The 19,288-nt window shown below is 44.9% G+C and overlaps 1 protein-coding gene across 1 annotated transcript in view; it reads right to left on the minus strand.

Moving 5' to 3' along the window:
* Window positions 1–6,777: 6,777 nt before the first annotated feature.
* Window positions 6,778–19,288, minus strand: part of hpgd (15-hydroxyprostaglandin dehydrogenase) — a 29,303-nt gene continuing 16,792 nt past the window's right edge. The window contains exons 5-7 of the mRNA XM_054604690.1: window positions 13,313–13,389; window positions 13,035–13,198; window positions 6,778–7,376 (exon numbers count right to left, since the gene is read on the minus strand). Of these exons, the coding sequence (XP_054460665.1) occupies window positions 7,253–7,376; window positions 13,035–13,198; window positions 13,313–13,389 (365 nt within the window). The 3' untranslated portion in view covers window positions 6,778–7,252. The remainder of the gene's footprint in view (window positions 7,377–13,034; window positions 13,199–13,312; window positions 13,390–19,288) is intronic.

A 19,288-nucleotide genomic window follows, 5' to 3' on the forward strand; every position in this document is an offset into this window, starting at 1 on the left:
ATATAATCCTGTGAGTTTATTCGATTTATTCTCCATCTTCCGCCGCATATTTTGTCCGACTACTCCTCCCACAGCGTTGCCAGCGCATGCATCAAAATACATCAAAACGTGCGGCCTAATCGGGAATCGTGTGTTCCACGGGAACCAGGAAAAACGGCGGGAAAAACGAGGGGAAATTTCCCCATAGAGATGAATGCGTTTTGGGAGTGAAGAGAGTTAAAAAACACTCAACTTTGGGCCCAGACTGACTCGCCATAGTTTAATAAAGAAATATTATGTTTAAAACGTTAACAAACCTCTGGACTATATTGGGCCAAATGGGCATTTTGATAGCTAGCACAGATTTCATGACATCAGAGTTTAAGTTTCAGGAAAATCGAAGCCTTTTTCAGATTTTATAATGGGTGTGCATTACCGCTGCAATCACCTGTCCCAAACCATCGGCGAGCTGGAAGGACGTATCTCAACTCTGTACCAAATCAGGGAAGAAGAACGGTTCCTTGATTCCCTGGTTACAGTGGGTGCCGCTGCTACTGCCTCAGCCGAACCCGAGCTGGACTCGACCATTCCGGCCGCCAAACATTTGGAGGACCTCTGGCTACAGCATGGTGCTAAACCAAAGAGATTGACTAGCTCCACTCCTAGTCAGGCGCCCTGGGCCGTAGTTCGCAGACATAGCAGAGGTAAAAAAGTCTCCTCTCCGGCTTTCTCCTCCATGTGATTTTCAGCTCACAAACCGGTACAGCATCCTGGATGAGCAGTACTTTCCCCTGCTTACACGGGATTGCCACCGCCACAACTTCTCACAGCCATCGTCTCAAAGCACAACAGGTCCCCCAGCTCCAGCGGCGCCACCCGGCTACATGGTCAACCACACCGGCTACCGATCAAAGCAGGTTCCCTAAGAGCCAGCTGCCGGACGCCCCTCTCCGCGGACTGCAACCACATCTTCTCATCACAAACCGGCACGGCGGACTGCATCTCTGATTGTCGGGGATTCCGTCGTTAGACACATCAGATCTAAATCTGCAGTCACTCCTGGTAGTTACTGCCTACCAGGAGCCAACATTTTAGATGTCATGCAGCAGATTCCTTGTCTTCTCAGCAAACACCCCCACGTCCACAATGTTATTATTCATGTTGGCACAAATGACACCACCATGCAGCAATCTGAAAATCTCGCTGACTGCCCGACAATAGCTCCCCAACATTTTTGGACTACACACCGGTCACTACTTGCTCTCCCTCATCCTTAGTGACCTCTTCACCTACAGTTCATACCACTAGCTCCCCCTGCTGCCCAAATACATCCTATGGCAATTTAGTGCTAAACCCCACTGTGTTCCCAATATCAGATGAATACAGTCCTGCAATCTTGCCCACAGATGTCGTGATCAGGGAAAGAAATAACAGAGTACTATCTACCTGCACAGCAACCCATTCAAATTTGATATTGATTCCCTGCCAGCCACCATCTACGTTAGACCCTACAACTAACTCTATAAAACTAGCCTTGCTAAATGTAAGATCTCTAGCAAATAAATCCTTCTTTATTAATGATCTTATTATTAATCATAAACTAGATTTTATGCTCTTAACTGAAACATGGCTAGATGCAAACAGCAATGCCACTCTTATTGAGGCAAGTCCACCGGACTACAACTACCATCAGTTGGTGAGACAGGAAAATAGAGGGGGCTGAATCGCCACAATCTACTCCAAATATTTTAACTGCATAAAGGTGGACCTTGGCAATTTCTCATCCTTTGAATATCTTGCCCTTGTTCTCAAGGAGCAAGCAGTACTCATCCTAACAATTTATAGGCCCCCAAAACAGCTATCCTTATTCTTTCCAGAATTCAGTCAGCTGGCTGTTCTTATAATCACCAAATATGACTAATAAGAATAATTTTAAATGGACATTTTAATGTTCATATTAATAACAGACATGACCCTAAAGCCATGGATTTTATGAACCTACTTGAAAGCCTTGAACTTACCCAATATGTAACAGAGGCCACCCATCAGCATGGCAACATCCTCGATTTGGTAATATCAAAAGGGCAGCAGTTGATAATGTTTCAGTAACTGATATCCCCGTTTCTGATCATTGCTGTATATTTCTTGACAGTGTTGCACATATAGCTAGGACCACAGATGAGCGTCTGGTCGCGAAACGACTGTTAGATGCTGCAGCTCAAGATAAATTCTCTGAGCTTATGTTTTTCTCCGATCCCTTGGATACGACCTGCTCACTTGATGAAATGGTCACTTCTTTCAGTAACCACCTGACTAACACACTGAACAAAGTTGCACCACTGAAGACTAAAAAGAAAGCAAGCATTAAAACATCTCCCTGGATAGATAACACTATCCATGAGCTTAAGAGACTATGCAGAGCAGCAGAAAGGAAATGGAGGAAATCAGGAGGTCCACCGTAGCATCTACAAAGAACACATAGTAACCTACAATAATGCTATACGGTCAGCAAGAAGGGCTTATTTTTCAAAGATAAGAGAAAAAAATAAATAACTCAAGAACATTGTTTTCTACCATTGACAGACTGCTGAATCCGGCGCCTGCAAATTACTTTCTAAGCCAAACTTCTACCCTCAAATGTGAAGAATTTGCAACTTTTTTCAACAACAAAATCACTAATATCAGAGCTAGCATTGCTAAACCTGCAAACAAATCAGGCATTCAACCTCATCAAAGGCAGGCAACCATGAGCAAATTCACCAGCATCTCAATCCCAGAACTCTGTAAAATCGTTAATCTGAGCAAACCGACGTCCTGTTGTCTTGACCCCATTCCTTCACGGTTCTTCCAGAAAGTTTTCAATAGCATCTCAAACCCAATCCAGAAAATTATTAACGCATCCCTTGAAATTGGAGTCTGCCCTGAGGCCTTCAAGACCGCTGTTATTAAACCACTACTGAAGAAGTCAAATTTAGACTGTGAAACCTTGAGTAATTATAGACCCATATCAAACTTCTCATTTTTAAGCAAGATACTCAAGAGAGTTGTTTTCACGAGTGAGGGTAAAATGGAGCGGGAGATGGACAGGCGGTTCGGTGCAGCGTCAGCAGTGATGCGGGCGTTGTACCGGACCGTTTTGGTGAAGAAGGAGCTGAGCCGTAAGGCAAAGCTCTCGATTTACCAGTCCATCTACGTTCCAACCCTCACCTATGGTCATGAGCTTTGGGTAGTGACCGAAAGAATGAGATCGCGAATACAAGCGGCCGAAATGAGCTTCCTTCGTAGGGTGGCTGGGCTCAGCCTTAGAGAGAGGGTGAGGAGCTCAGACATCCGGAGGGAGCTCGGAGTAGAGCCGCTGCTCCTTCGCGTCGAAAGGGGCCAGCTGAGGTGGCTCGGGCATCTGATCAGGATGCCTCCTGGACGCCTCCCTTTAGAGGTTTTCCAGGCATGTCCAACTGGTAAGAGGCCCCGGGGTAGACCCAGAACACGCTGGAGGGATTATATATCTCGTCTGGCCTAGGAACGCCTCGGGGTTCCCCAGGAGGAGCTGGAAAGTGTTGCTGGGGAGAAGGACGTCTGGAGGACCCTCCTAAGCTTGCTGCCCCCGCAACCCGGCCCCGGATAAGCGGAAGGAAATGGATGGATGGAGCTAACCACAGCACAGAGACTGCACTCACAAAAATTGTCAGTGATCTGAGACTCAGTACTGATGCAGGTAAGGTCTCAGTTCTGGTTTCCCTCGACCTAAGTGCAGCATTTGAAACGGTAGACCATGAAATTCTATTAAACCAGCTTGAAAACCGGGTTGGCCTAGCGGACTGTGCTCTAAACTGGCTCCGAACATAATAATAATAATAATAATAATAATCAATCCTTTATTAGTCCCACAATGGGGAAATTATTTCTCTGCATTTAACCCATCCCGGAGGAGCAGTGGGCTGCAATGAAGCGCCCGGGGAGCAACTTGGGGTTAGGTGTCTTGCTCAGGGACACCTCGGCATGTTGCCGGTAGAGGGGTTTGAACCACCAACCTTGTGGTTACGGGACAAGCGCTCTACCTCATGTGCCACAGCCGCCCCATACATCACAGGAAGACAATTTTATGTTCGTCTTGGGGAACATGAGTCATTGACACATGACATAACTTCCTATGCTGAAATTTCCTGGACTGTTGACAGTTGTTGCTCTGTACAAACATGTTATTCTGTTACTGTTTTTTATTTATTTATCTTATCTATTTTTATCTTTTACTTAAAAAAAATTCAAACACTTTGAGCTACTTAGTCTGTATGAAATGTGCTATATAAATAAAGATTATTATTATTATTAAAACTCTGGACTATATTGGGACAAATGGGCATTTTGATAGCTAGCACAGATTTCATGACATCAGAGTTTAAGTTTCCGGAAAATGTAAGCCTTTTTCAGATTTTATAATGAGTGTGTATTGGATGGAATGTTCAGACCTAGAGTGCGTGATGTCATCACCAGAGTGCAGATGAGCTGTAAAATCTTCTGTAATTTTTCCAAACAACTTGCTGCTATCTCCACAATTTTCACTCTTCATACACCATTTTGTGGTAAAAAAGTAGGAAATAATGTGCTGGTCGTAGACATATGTCTATGAAATCAATCAGATTTACACATTTGACTCCATGTGCCTGAAAGCAAAATGAACTCCAACCAACTGCTCTATCAGAAATCTGAAGTCAATTTCTCAAAGAAAGCAGATAGTAATAGTTTTTCTAATCTGCTCTGAAGCTCACATTTTTTTAAACAACAAACATACAAAGTAAATCTCTGCGCCAGAGTCTTATCTCTCTGATGATATCAATATGTTGTCCATTGGAGATATGTTTTTATGATTGGGGGAAGGAGTTTGAAAGGTAGTTTTGGGCTAAATCACTGTCTACTCTCTTAATTAGTCTGCCTCTCCACCCAGGTGCTCCCTCACCATGGCAACCAAGCCCACAGTGCGTGTGTGTGTCCGATGAATCTCTCATACAGAGATGAGAGGAGCGGTAGCTCCTCATTCTCAAGTGCCCTTTTGGTCACATTTTAAACACCACAAACATAAAAATGAATCAACGCATTCAGCAGAGTCTTTTCTCTCTGTTGATAATAATATTTTCGGGATTTGACTCAGGTTTTGTACCTCAAATTAACCCCAAACTAACACTAAATGAACCTCAATGATTAAACTGACATAGAACTGTCAATATATATGCAACTTTTTCAGGCAGTAGCAGCCACACGAAATTTTCTAGTTAATTATGTTATCACTGGGACCAATCGGCAGCCAAATGCAACAAGACCCTATTAGCTGGGTGGTTTACACAGAGTAGCATATCTCCTAGCTTGTTAGCCTAAGCTAGCTTGGTAGATTTGAGCTTTTCAATTTTGGCATGTTTCAGCAACCAGGTTTCATTCACGCCACCTCTTTGCTCTTTTTTAAATAAGGCTGTGCCTTCACCTACACTCTGTGTATTTGATAAGCACTCCCGTAAAATTCCTTAGGGGACTTGGAGCTTGTCCTTCTTTGACTTTCTCTCCGCCTGTCTACATGCCCGTTGGAGAGTGCAAGTAGTATCATTCTGCCACAGCTCTGAATGTGGTTAGTGTGTTTAATCCAAAGTGGAGCAACATCGTCCAAGATATCAGCAAGACCCAGCCGGCAAGGGTTCTATGGTCCACACCACCCATGCTGCTTCTGCGGACCTTATCTGTGGGTTTTCAAAGTTTATAATGACAGGAATCTGTGACCCAGCATGTGAATGACCTCTCTGAATTGGGAAATGAGCCAGTGAGCGTGGTGATGCTGGGGGAGGACAGTAGGGGGGCTAGTGCAAGAGACCGTGACCTGTGATAAGACAGGAGAGGAAGAGGGGGTGTCCAGTGCTTAATTTGTCAAGTGGGAGCTCCCGGAGCGCACAGGCACACAGGCGCGCGCCTGTCTCCGTGGCATGACAACAAACATTCAGTGACTTGCACACTGCAACCAGCACAGTAGAGAATAATAAAGTTCATCTTACTTACATCTCAGTTGTTCCCTCACGAACACTCTACCACCGACGCTCAACAAACTCTATCAAATGGAACGGTGTGCACGCTCCTTTTCCGCAATAGGCTAGCCCAGATATTTTGAGTATCTCGTTTCATGGGAGAATTGAGAAATCACCATGACAGATATTAAAACCAGATATTAAAACGAAACAAACTTTAATTGATGTATTTAATTATTTGATTTTTCACACACAAATCCAGATCCAGCTGGCGGAGCGCACGTCAGAGCTTCCGGAGCGCGCTCCCCCTTGCTCCCCCTCAAATTAAGCACTGGGGGTGTCTGACTGGATTGGATTTTATGCTGATTATTCGCGGACTGCATTTGGTGATCCCACTTGTTGGGATGAATCCCATCTCTTTTGAAAAGAACCACGATTTCAGAAAACCAGTTAAAATTAAATTTGTTAAATCCGCATGCTGGACTGGAGCGAGTGTGTAGTTTGAGGATACAGTAAAATATTAAGCAATGTGACCAGCCACCTCTGTTTGCATTGCCGACAGCGGTTTAAGGTTACAGGGTCTGCGCAGGCAGACGAGGACAAAGTGGCTCAGCCCGAGGTAGACCTCTTGAGCGTCCAATGATAGGTTCTCTTAGCATCCTACGGCAGCTTCCTCGTGGTAGAGTGACAGGCTACCCCACCAGCGGTGGCCCCAGTTGGAGTAGACGCAGGGGTGATGGAAGGAACCCTCTGGATTAATATCTTAATGTACACTTAGTCTTAGTTTTATTAGAATATCAATGAATGACTCAAATATCAACCATATTTAACAATGCTGCTTGATTTTTTCTTTTTTACACAAATCATATAAACAAGCTATTAAATACCTGTTACAGTTAAGTCGTCTAGGGACTACAGATGAAAAATAGCCTCTTGGAAATGTACATTTACAGAAATGTCTTATTAATGTGCATTGTCTCTACCAAATAAACCAAAAAAAAAAAAAAAAAAAATTAAAAAAAAAAAGAAGCACATTACTATAATTTGGATATAATTCATGTTTTAATTTGGACATCTGTAGGCTTATTTATACATGATCAGATGTTGTTCATGTTAGTTTTCCTGTAGAATCCAAATGATGCTGACGCAGGTCTGATATTTAGTCCAGCAGCAGCCAGATGTCCTGAACCCTTTTCCGGTTGGTTGTATATAGACAGGATAACGCTGTATTCTTTTCCTGAGCAGCAGTGTAGAATCCAGTACATCAAGGATCAAGCAGACATGGGTTCGTACGTGTGGAAGTGGATTCCTTTTGAGCAGGTGATCTTCATCACGGCTCCATTCAGAGTGGTGTCCATAATCAACCTCATCATGCCCTCCGCTATCAATGAAGGCCTGGAGATGAACACAGAGAGGAAATGGGGCATTAGATGAGTTTACAGATGAAAAGGAAGGGACAGACACACACCTTCAGACCTTTGAAGGTTAGTCCAAAAGTATACCAAGGTGTCTTAGGTTAGGTTAATGGTAAGGGTTACGATTAGGGTTAGAGTAAGTATCAAGGAAAATAATGTAGTTTAATGTCATGTCACCAAAAGTCATGAAAACAAGACTGTGTGTGAGTGATCCTAGCTTCAACTTTCTTGGAAACTAAACACTCTTGCTGCTTATCTCTGAACTTGTCAATTTGAACTGTTAAAAAAGGCTTCCCAGAGCCATAGATAAAAACAGTTTGGTCCCACCAGTATGCAACGTTAATAGTTATGATCAATGCTAATTGCTAACTATAATGAAGTGATGGATGGCCTTGGCATATATTTCATCTTATCCTTTCATAGCTGTCCTATTATTTCTATGTTATGCTATAAAGGATTATCTTATCTTACCCTGTCTGTACTTTGGTACAGTCCCTTTTCCAGTGACTCCAAAAAAACACTTGTCAGGTTGCCAGTTGGACTCTGGACCACTTGTGTGGCATAAAAATGTAATCAGAACAGACCGAAAAAGGGTCTGAAAGAAGCTGAGTGTTTTTCAAGACCACACATTACTGCTGTAGTTGTTTGGAAAGAGTCAAATGGTGTCACAGTCACGCCTGTTCACTCTTCCTGCACTATTTCTCTCAGCTCACAGCCCAGCCCCCGCTCTCTTACCACACTCTCCCTCACTCACCTAATCAGCCTCATGCAGTGCACCTGTCTGCCACACCCACCTCGTCAGCACAATCACTCTCACCTGCTCACTCTGCTGCACTACTCACCTCAGTATAAATACCCCAGTCTCACACACACTCACTGCCAGATCGTTCTCCACATTATGCCAGACCTTCCAGCATTATTCCCCGGACTGATTTCCTGTTGCCGACCCTGCTTGTTTGGACTTCTCCGCCTTGCCTCTGCCCCGGTAACTGACTCAGCCTTCCGTCCCAGACCACGGTATTCCTACCTTGCCTCTGCCCCGGTTAACCGACTCAGCCTTCTGTCCCCGACCACGAGATATTAGCCTTCGCTCCTCTTGGTTTTTGTCTGCCTGCTCCGCTGACGGATCAGCGCTCTCTAGAGTGGAATATCCCCCGTGAGTTATCCCCTGCCTGTCTACCTGCTGTTTGTTCCGCTTTGAATAAAGCTCCTGAACATTACCCTGTCTCCTGGTCGTACTGCACTTGGGTCCACACACCACCCGTTACAGTACGATCTGGCCAGAACATGGATCCAGCACACGACACCTCGCCACTGGCTCGGTTCGCGTCTATGGAGGAGGCGATCCAGAGACACGGGACTCAGCTCGCCGCCACCACCGCCGAGGTTCACCAAACCTTAGTGAACCAGGGACAGGCTGTGACCGCCTTGACGCACCAGGTTCAACAACTTACGGCGGCCTTCACCCAGGTTCTCGCGGCTCCGACTCACCCGGAGCTGTTACCAGCGTGTTCACTGCCGGTCTCGGAGGTCCGAGTCGGCGAGCCGGAACGTTGCACTGGGGATGCTGAGCGCTGTAACCCTTTTCTGATGAACATTAATCACCTGACGGGGAGAGCCTGCCTGTGGGGAACGGCGGAGTAGGACCGCCGAACGCCCGCCTGCACTTCCTTCCAGGCATTCTCCAAGAAATTACGCAAGGTTTTCGGAGTGGTTTCCTTGGGACCAGACACCACCGGTGGATTGTTGGGGCTCCAACAAGGTAATCAAACCGTCACGGATTACTCCATTGACTTTCGGACCAAGGCGCGGCTAAGCTCATGGAATATGGCCGCTCAATGCAATGCGTACATGCTTGGCTTGGCAGACTACATCAAGGATTAACTCATCTCCTTCGAGCTGCCCACCTCTTTGGGCGGACTGATCGAGGTGACCACTAGACTGGACCATCGCATCCAGGCCAGGCGGCTGGTGAAGCGCCAGGGACGTTTCAGCCACGGCTCATTTTCCTACTCCACGCACGCTACCTCTCCTAACCAACCATCGACCATTCCACCTCATCGGGAGACCGAGCCCATGCAGGTGGGTCACACCAGACTCTCGACTGAGGAACGTGACCGCCGCCGCAGGGACAACCTATGTATGTACTGTGGTCAGGCCGGCCATTTTTGTTCCCAACTGCCCGGTAAAAGCCAGGGCTCACCAGTAACCAAGGAGGTACTGGTAAGCCGAGCCATGTCACAACCCTCCTTCTGCCAGAGGCCCCGAGACTATCTCCACCTTCCTGGACTCCGGAGCGGATGCGTCCATCATGGACGAGGGACTCGCTCTGCAGCTGGGAATCGACCAGGTTCCTCTTCTTCGTCCTGTTCCAGCCAGCGCCCTCGACGGTCATCTCCTGGGGACCGTCACCCACCAAACCGTCCCAGTCCATATGCTTCTGTCCGGCAATCACCACGAAACCATCACCTTCCACATCCTGCAATCACCCCGTATTCCCCTCATCCTGGGGTATCCATGGTTACGACGCCACAACCCCCATATCGACTGGGCTACGGGGGCTTTCCGAGGCTGGAGTCCTTCCTGTCACCTTGTTTGGCTGAAACAAGCCGCCGCACCTCAGGTTCCTGCTCCAGTCAACTCCACACCTGAGCTCACGGGGGTTCCGGTCGAGTACCACGACTTTGAGGCATTCAACAAGACCACGGCCTTGTCTCTGCCTCCTCACCGTCCATATGACTGCGCCATCGACCTCCGTCCGGGTACTTTTCCTCCCAAGGGTCGTCTATTCTCCCTGTCCGCGCCTGAAAGGGAGGCGATGGATGAATATATTAACGACTGCCTCGCTGCTGGACTCATACACCCCTCGTCATCTCCTGCAGGAGCAGGGTTTTTGTGGGAAAGAAGGACAAGACCCTCCGACCCTGCATATACTACCGGGGCTTGAATGAGATCACCATCAGGAATCGCTACCCACTACCGCTCGTCACTACTGCCTTCGAGCTACTCCAGGGAGCCACCATCTTTTCTAAACTTAACCTCCGCAACGCCTATCACCTGGTCCGAATCCGAGAGGGAGATGAGTGGAAGACAGCCTTCAACACACCGAAGGGGCATTACGAATATCTGGTGATGCCCTTCGGCTTGACTAATGCTCCCGCAGTCTTCCAGACCCTGGTTAATGACGTTCTCCGGGACATGTTGGACCGACATGTGTTTGTTTATCTAGACAACATCCTCATCTTCTCTAAAACCAAGGAGGAGCATATTCACCACGTCCAGTCAGTCCTGCAATGCCTCCTGGAGAACTCCCTATACGTTAAGGCTGAAAAGTGTGAGTTCCACGTGACCACCGTCCCTTTCCTAGGTTACATTGTGTCCGGCGGTAACATCAAGATGGATCCCGCAAAGGTGGCCGCTGTCACGTCCTGGTCTGCTCCTGAAACCCGCAAACAGCTTCAACGCTTCCTGGGGTTTGCAAATTTCTACAGGAGATTTGTCTGGAACTACAGCACGGTCGCCTCTCCTCTCACCACCCTCACATCCCCCAAGATCCCTTTTCTCTGGACTTCTGCGGCCGAAGAAGCTTTCCAGACCCTCAAGACCAGGTTCACCTCGGTACCCATCCTCCAAGTCCCTGACCCTGACCGACAGTTTGTGGTGGAGGTGGATGCCTCCGATGTAGGAGTTGGGGGCGTTCTGTCCCAGCGTTCGGCCACCGACCAGAAGCTGCATCCCTGCACTTTTTTTTTTTTCCCCGTCGGCTTTCCCCCGCCGAGAGAAAGTACGACATTGGGAACCGAGAATTACTAGCGGTGAAGTTAGCCCTGGAGGAGTGGCGCCACTGGCTAGAGGGGACCAAACTTCCATTCTTGGTGTGGACGGACCATAAGAACCTGGAATACATCCGCACCGCCAAAAGACTTAAGTCCCGACAGGCCCGGTGGTCCCTCTTTTTCACGAGTTTCCACTTCACCCTGTCATATCGCCCCGGTTCTCGCAACATCAAGCCCGATGCCCTCTCCCGCCAGTTTCAGGAGGTGGAGGAGCCGATTCCGGGTCCTATCTCCATTCTTCCGGACTCCTGCCAAGTTGCGGTCCTCAACTGGGAGGTCGAGGAGTTAGTGAGGGCCGTGACGGAGGGTCAACCCGGTCCTAGCGCCTGCCCTTCCAACCGCCTGTTCGTCCCTCAAGCTCTTCGGTCCGACGTTTTCCAGTGGGCTCACTCCTCCAAACTTACCTGCCATCCGGGCATCCAGCGAACCCAGGATGTCCTGCGACAGCGCTTCTTGTGGTCCTCACTTCCCGAGGACACAAGGGAGTTTAAGATAAGATAAGAGATAAGATAATCCTTTATTAGTCCCGCAGCGGGGACATTTGCAGGCTTACAGCAGTTTGTCAACGCCTGCCCGACCTGCAACCAACACAAGCCCTCTCACCAGGCTCCCGCGGGTCTCCTGCTTCCTCTTCCAGTACCCCATCGTCCATGGTCACACATCTCCCTGGACTTCGTCACCGGGTTGCCCACGTCCGAAGGCAACACCGCCATCCTGACGGTGGTCGATTGGTTCAGCAAGATGGCCCACTTCATCCCTCTGCCGAAACTCCCCTCTGCTAAAGAGACCGCCGAACTCATCTCCCTCCATGTCTTCCGCCTACATGGGATCCCGGTCGACGTCGCCTCTGACCGGGGTCCCCAGTTCCCCATACGGTCCTGAGGAGAGGTCATGGGTCCCTGCTCGTCACATTTATGCCCATCGCTGCATCGCAGACTTCCATCGACAGCACCCGGACCAGCCCTCCAGGACAAAGACCCCGGCCAGAAACACCCCCCCCGAGTCAGAAAGTGAGGCTTCGTCGTCCGGGGCCGAGGAACCCTTCCTCCAGACCCCCTCCACCCACCCGACTGAAGATCCGGACTCTGCGGCCTCGGAGGAGTACTTTTCCAATGACTCCAAATAAACACTTGTCAGGTTGCCAGTTGGACTCTGGACCACTTGTGTGGCATAAAAATGTAATCTGAACAGACCGAAAAAGGGTCTGCCTGCTCCGCTGACGGATCAGCGCTCTCTAGAGTGGAATATCCCCCGTGAGTTATCCCCTGCCTGTCTACCTGCTGTTTGTTCCGCTTTGAATAAAGCTCCTGAACATTACTCTGTCTCCTGGTCGTACTGCACTTGGGTCCACACACCACCCGTTACAAATGGAAAACAGTTTACAAACATAAAATCACATGATCTGACTTCCTTAGTAGAAAGAGCAATTTGTCAGCACATTTGTTGAACATCCTCTGATGCACCTATGGCTTTGTTGATCCATACTTTGACCAGTGTTAATGAGACACACACATAGAAACACACACGCACACACATGGCATGCTTTCAGTTGACATTTGCATATGAGCGTGCTTGCTCACAGCCACTGCCCTACACTGTGCTCATTCAGCGGTTACAGTCCTTTTCTGTCTGGATAAAAACTGTACATTTACACAAAGAAAAGTTACAGGAGGCTAGCTTTCTTTTACATATCTCACCAGTAAATTCACAGTGTTAAACTGATCTCAGTTGAAAGGATCCGACTGACAAAGGAGAATTTTAATAAAGTAAACTGCCTGTGTGACATGTGTGAGTAAACTTACTGTAAAACTCCAAATTTATCCATGCTGCGTTTGAAATCCTCCTTGAACTTGAAAAACTTGCCCATGTTGTCCTCATGTTCCACTGATTGCAGCAGAGGAGTGTCAACAAAGGCCGGACACAGGACGTTGATACGAACGCCGTAGTCGCCCTGAGAGGACGCATCCTGCAAGAACATGTGGAATAAGCTGTTGAGCTTTGAGTTTCCTGGAGGACATCCCATTCTACAAAACCATTTATACTGTCTTAGTTACTGTTTTGGTGTGTGTGTGTTCCTTACTGCAATTGCTCTAGAGAAGCCAATGACTCCATGTTTAGTAGCAGTGTAGACAGGCTGATGAGGAGAGTGCAGGAAGGCTGAATTATATAAATAAAGAGGAGACAAGAGAACATACTTGTTATGGAGAGCGGAAAGAAATCCACTCATGAATGAGCAAAATTCTACTTGGTGTTACTCATAGTGTTAGTAGCTTCTTTCTATCTACTTTTTGCATTTTACTTTTTAAACATGCATGCTATGTAAATATTCAGTTTCCATATCCTGGATGCATCCCAAGTCTCTTTCCTTGCATCTTGTTCCCTCGACACAAGGGATGGAGAGATGAAAGGAAACCATGCGAGGAGAGAAGAGAGAGGATATATGAAATGAGATGTCCTTCCCTCTGAAGTGTCACGTGAATTGATGTATGTTTATGATGACGGCTGGATCAGCTGTCAGTCAGCTTTAACAGCTGTAGAGATTTTGGTGGAGTTTGTGTGTGCACACATATCCACTGTGCTAACAGAAATATACACACACATTTATCATCACTGCAAAAGAAGCAATGTTTTCCCTCTTGTTACCCGTTTAAACCCCTGCATGAATAACAACCTGCATTCTGTATTTATACTGTGTACTGGGTCCTGCTTAGAGGCATAGGAACCATTTCTACTTTTTTGCGTCTGAATTTATTGATATCTAGATTGTGAAGTCATTACTTAATTACCCAGAATATTATTCTGGTGCCTTCAAGAGGGTGGGCCAGAAAGACTTCTGGTTCAAGCAAGGATCAAGGAAATATTAATTAAACAGGATGTTTCACCTCATAACTCACCTGAAAGGCCTTAGCAAATAACACATTTGTCATTATATGGGTATAGCGGTTGCTTTCACTTTAATATACCTTCAAGGCCTTAGGCAAACATATGTAGCTGAAATACTTGGCCAAGAAAAGCAAAGAAAGAAAATGACAGAAAGAAAAAAATTATGAAAACAAAACAACCTAAATAACAGGAACAAGGAGCAATATATGCTATGACATTGGTTAGCAAAAACATGGAAGCAGCTTCCTCATCTTAACGTATGCACAAATTGCATTTACAGTTGCAGCGTACTGTCAAGGACACAAAATACAAATCTCAAGATATGAACTAGTTTATTGCTGGTGTAATTAAAGTAACTTAAACAGGACTATAAGCTCAATTTGTTTCATGTGGTCTAATTCCACATCATAATTCAAAACACTGCAGAAATGGAGATCAACACACAGACACATTCTTTCCCCTCAAACTTGAAGTATGCTTGACCATGTTTGGACAAGTTTGTGTTTGTACTTGGAATGGGGAGTATGCATGCACACACGCACACACCCATGCATGCACGCATGTGTGTCGGACACACACTGATGCTATCAAAAGTGAGATAAGTGAAAAAGTATTACTCAGCTCTTACTGGAGGCTGAACTGTTGTAGATCTACAGGATGATTTGACCAACTACAAGAACCAACAACATCCTCTAGATTCTCATTAAAATGTTCAGGAAACATCTGCAAACTCAAAAGATACACAAACAAAACTCTGCAAACTTAGAAACAGAAAAAAAACCTTCATTCTTAGCTGACACCAAAAGTGATTTACAGTATGTGCATTCAGTCATGCAACAACAAATGGCAAGAATCAGAAGTATATCAACTTCATAAAAAATGCTTATCTACTTCAAATGCTACATTTATAAACAAGAAAAAGGTGCAGTCTTAACAGGTGAGTTTTCAGTCCATGCTGAAAGATACGTATAGTTTCTACTGTCCTGATGTCAATAGGTAGCTTGTTTAACCATTGTGTATCCCTGTCAGCAAACAGTCATGACTTTGTTGAGCGGTAGTAGGGCCCCCTTTGTAATGAGGGAGTAGCACGCCGGTGGCAGTAGCAGAGCGTAGCCTGAGCCATTCACAGCATGATAGGATTCAACATCACTGGGGCCAGTGCAGGAACTCTAGGAGCTGGGTGGAGCCAGGACCCGAACCTTTCAGACCTTTACTCTAACAGTTTTTCTCTTTTTCAGTCCTTTATTTTACATTTCATTTGTGTTTTCATTCCACTCTGCTCTTTATGTCTTGATTTATTTGATTATTTCCAGCTGACCTCTGACATTACTGGGACTGATCCACTTGAAGTGGTGGGGGAAGGTGGCAATGGTTGGAACCACTGCAACTGCTGTATAGGTAGCCTATCGACACATTTTGGGCCGTGGCTGACAGGTCAATTTTAACAGAATTGCTGGTGGTGGCGGCCTTATGACCCACTAGATGCTGATAGGTACAGCAGGAGGAAGATGGAGAAGAGGGATGCTGTCAGTGTGGAGTTCCTATGTGATGGCCAGGAGGGCAGTCTCAGTTGAGTGCCTTGAATTCAGACTGATGGGATCATAATTCTAAGAACTTTGTTTGAAGAATCCCCAATTTTGGGTCCACACTGTAGTACGCTACAAGCTAGCAGCCTAGCCCACATAGTGAGCAACATCAAATTGTACTTACTGTGCCTATTTGAAAAAGAATTCAGAGTGAAGCTATCTTTGGATACCAGAAAGTCCTTTAGGCCACAATGATGACGGTACTTGGCTTGGAGTGAATATCAGTCACAAAGAGATATAAGCAGTATTATGAGGCTTTGTGTGTCTGCAGGCTAACCAAAGTGAGAGTGAAAAACTGAGATCGAACAGCTTTATAGATTGATTTTAATTCAGAACAACATGTCATCTTTTCCCGATTACATTCCGTATTTAGTATGGGGGCGGCTGTGGCGTAGTGGAGAGCAAGGTAGTTCTCCAATCAGAGGTTCGATACCCGGCTTTCGGCAGTCGATCTGTCCTTGGGCAAGACACTTAACCCCAAGTTGCTCCCAAAGGCTTGCCATCGGTGTGGATGTTGCATGAATGTTAGTTAGAGTCTGATGGTGGCACCTTGCATGGTAGCCCTATCATCAGTGTGTGAATGGGTGAATGATATGTAATATACTACTGATTGTAAGTCGTTTTGGATAAAAGCGTCTGCTAAATGACTGTAATGTGATGTAATGTATTTCCACTACATAACCAAATGCCACAAGTGACATCAAGATAGTATTTATACATTATTTACTTTGGCAACTACCTGCAGAGTTTTTTGTTGAGTTCAGAAAAAAAGAAAAAGAAAAGCTTTTACAGATATGGCTTGGGCCATCAGGACAATATAAAACCATAAATGGAATTGCCTTGCAAAATTCATATGTTTGTGTGGCTGTGGGTGTGTTGAGAACAAAATACAGATGAAGAAAATATTTTGGAAGTACGTGACCTTATAAGTGAATGATTGACTCATAATCATAACTCTGTAATTTGAGACTATTCAAATTAAACTTTAGCGCAAATTCAGTCAGGGAGACTGTACTTCTGCATGCTAAGGCCTGAAGTTTATTTCAAATTCATCTTGATATTCACTCCTGTCATGCATGCTCAGTCATACTTTCTCATAAAACACACCAACATTGTTAGCCTATCATCTTGCTGTGCTTTTTTCTAAATATGATTGTCTCTGAGTTTGGTATTTACATGCAGCTGTTACATGCATCCCTCCACCTCCCCATCATTACCCAGTCTTCGCAGATTCAGGGCATACTTACTATTTTATTTGTGTCCCCTGACTGAAATGGCTACGATGCAGCAAGGTCCCAGATCTTGTATTTGAGGGAAATGAAAACACATTTTCCTTTCATAATCCACATTTCAGCAATTCATAGTGACAACTTGCAATACTAGTAACAATCCACCATCCCATAAGTGGAATCTATGTGTGTGTGTGTGTGTGTGTGTGTGTGTGTGTGTGTGTGTTTTTTTTTTTTCTATCCACCTTACATACTGTATCACTCCCGCCATGGGGACCAATTTTCTATCGTGGGGACCGACCACTGGGCCCCACAGGCACGAGCATATTCATATATGAAAAAAAAAAAAAAACAGCCTGCTGTTAAGCCTGGTGCCGTTTACATTTTTTTTTTGTAAATTGGACCCTACCGAGTTTATTTTCACTACTCTGTGAGTGCCCCAGTGGTCATAGATGGTATTGCATTGGTGGGGACATTTTCCTGAAAGTGTGTATTATTACATATCTGTGCACTTTAATGTGATCAGACTTGTATGCTGTCAAATTAGTTTTTATAAAAATTAATGAGGGAACCCAATTAATCATTAAACTTCCTTTTAAAACTCTTTTATTCTTTGTAAGAAACTGATGATAATGTTCTTGTTGACCTAAAGTATACTTAAAGAATATATAAATGAATAACTCCAGTTGTATAAACAATCAACAAACCATGAACATGCTTATTGACTAGTTTTCAATTTTGTTATAACTGATGGTGTGCTGATATGTATACAAACCGAGGCGATAAGTTAGCTGGTGTTCTGATATTCACACAAACTGAGGCTATAAGTCAGGCGGTGCTTTGACAATCATACAAACTGACACTATAAGCTAGCCAGTGTTTTGATATGCATACATAGTGAGGTTTCAGTATGCTGGTGTTCTGAAATGTATACAAACTGAGGCTACAATTAGCTGGTGTTCTGATATTCACACAAACCGAGACTATAAGTCAGCCAATGTTCTGACATTCATACAAACTGAGGCTATAAGTAGGCAGTGTTCTGATAGTATGTGTTGTATGCAAACTAGGGTTGTAAGATGACCAGTGTTCTGGTGTTCCAATAAACAGGCTATACAGTAAGCAATGAACGCTTCTTAGCCGCTGTTCTGACATTTATACAAATATGAAGCTATAAGTTAGCATTGTTTTAATGACACACAAAGCTGCAGTTAGCAGTAATCTGATAAAAAAAAACCCACCTGAAGCTATAAGTTAGTAGTAAGTACATGAAACTGTTTTAGTAATGATTAATTAGACTAAGCACTGTGGCTAATGTATTTTATAATAGCATGGTTAGCTAATGCTAGCTAATTGTAAGCTAACAGTACTTTTTTGAACTGGTATCTCAGTTTTTTCTGTTAACAGCAATAAAGAATTTACACAGCGCACAATAAGCAGCTCAGTTGAAGATAAAATATTGGTGCATTTGTATTAATCTTACTAAAGAAAATGATTGAGTGTTTTTTTCATGCACCTTTAGTAACCACATTTCTGTAAATCCATTTTTAGATGCTGCAGATCAGTAACAGATTTATCTGGGGGGAAAAACAGACAGGCAGAGCACAAAAGGTGTCTGAATGAAACAGTCAAATATTCAGTGGTGGAAACTGACTCATTCAGACTCATACAGGCTAAATAACAACCTTTTCAATGGTGGCGATTTCTTTCTTTATCTACACGTGCTTGAACATTAAGTTTTATTAACCAACAAATATCAAGGTTGAACTGTAGAGCCAGTTGCACCTCAAATTATAGACATTTTCATTTGAAGTTTAAAAATGATGCAATTCCTAGGTATACAGTTGTTACATTGACTGTTTTGTGTCTAACCTCTGCAGATGGAGTGCATGATCTATCAGGCTGAGGGCACGCTTACAACACCTTAGGAAGCATCATGATAATAGCTTATCCAGACACATGGAATATTTGAAACTACTATAATAACTGCTTATTATTTCCATGAAACTAATGGAAATAATAAGCATAATATATAAACCATGTTGAATCATCAAAGCAAATTATAGTTTCAATTATCGGTGCAACAATGGCAGTGACACAAAAAATATTTTATCTGCATTTTTACTAGCATATTAGCAGTGTAGCTTGGATGAATAAAAGCTTGTATGATTGCATGTTGACTGTCACCACAAACTCATATTTTGAGCTTCATGTGAAAGGGCAACAATGTTGCAACAGCCCTGACTTTAAGGATTTTGAAGGAGAAGCGCTTTCTGACTCCAATCTACTTTGAATACAGATCACTTTGACCTCCTCTGTGCACACGCTCTCTGCTTGATGTTATTAGACCAGTTGACA

The sequence above is a fragment of the Anoplopoma fimbria genome, chromosome 9 (genome assembly GCF_027596085.1).
Source record: "Anoplopoma fimbria isolate UVic2021 breed Golden Eagle Sablefish chromosome 9, Afim_UVic_2022, whole genome shotgun sequence".
NCBI classification, from domain to species: Eukaryota; Metazoa; Chordata; class Actinopteri; order Perciformes; family Anoplopomatidae; genus Anoplopoma; species Anoplopoma fimbria.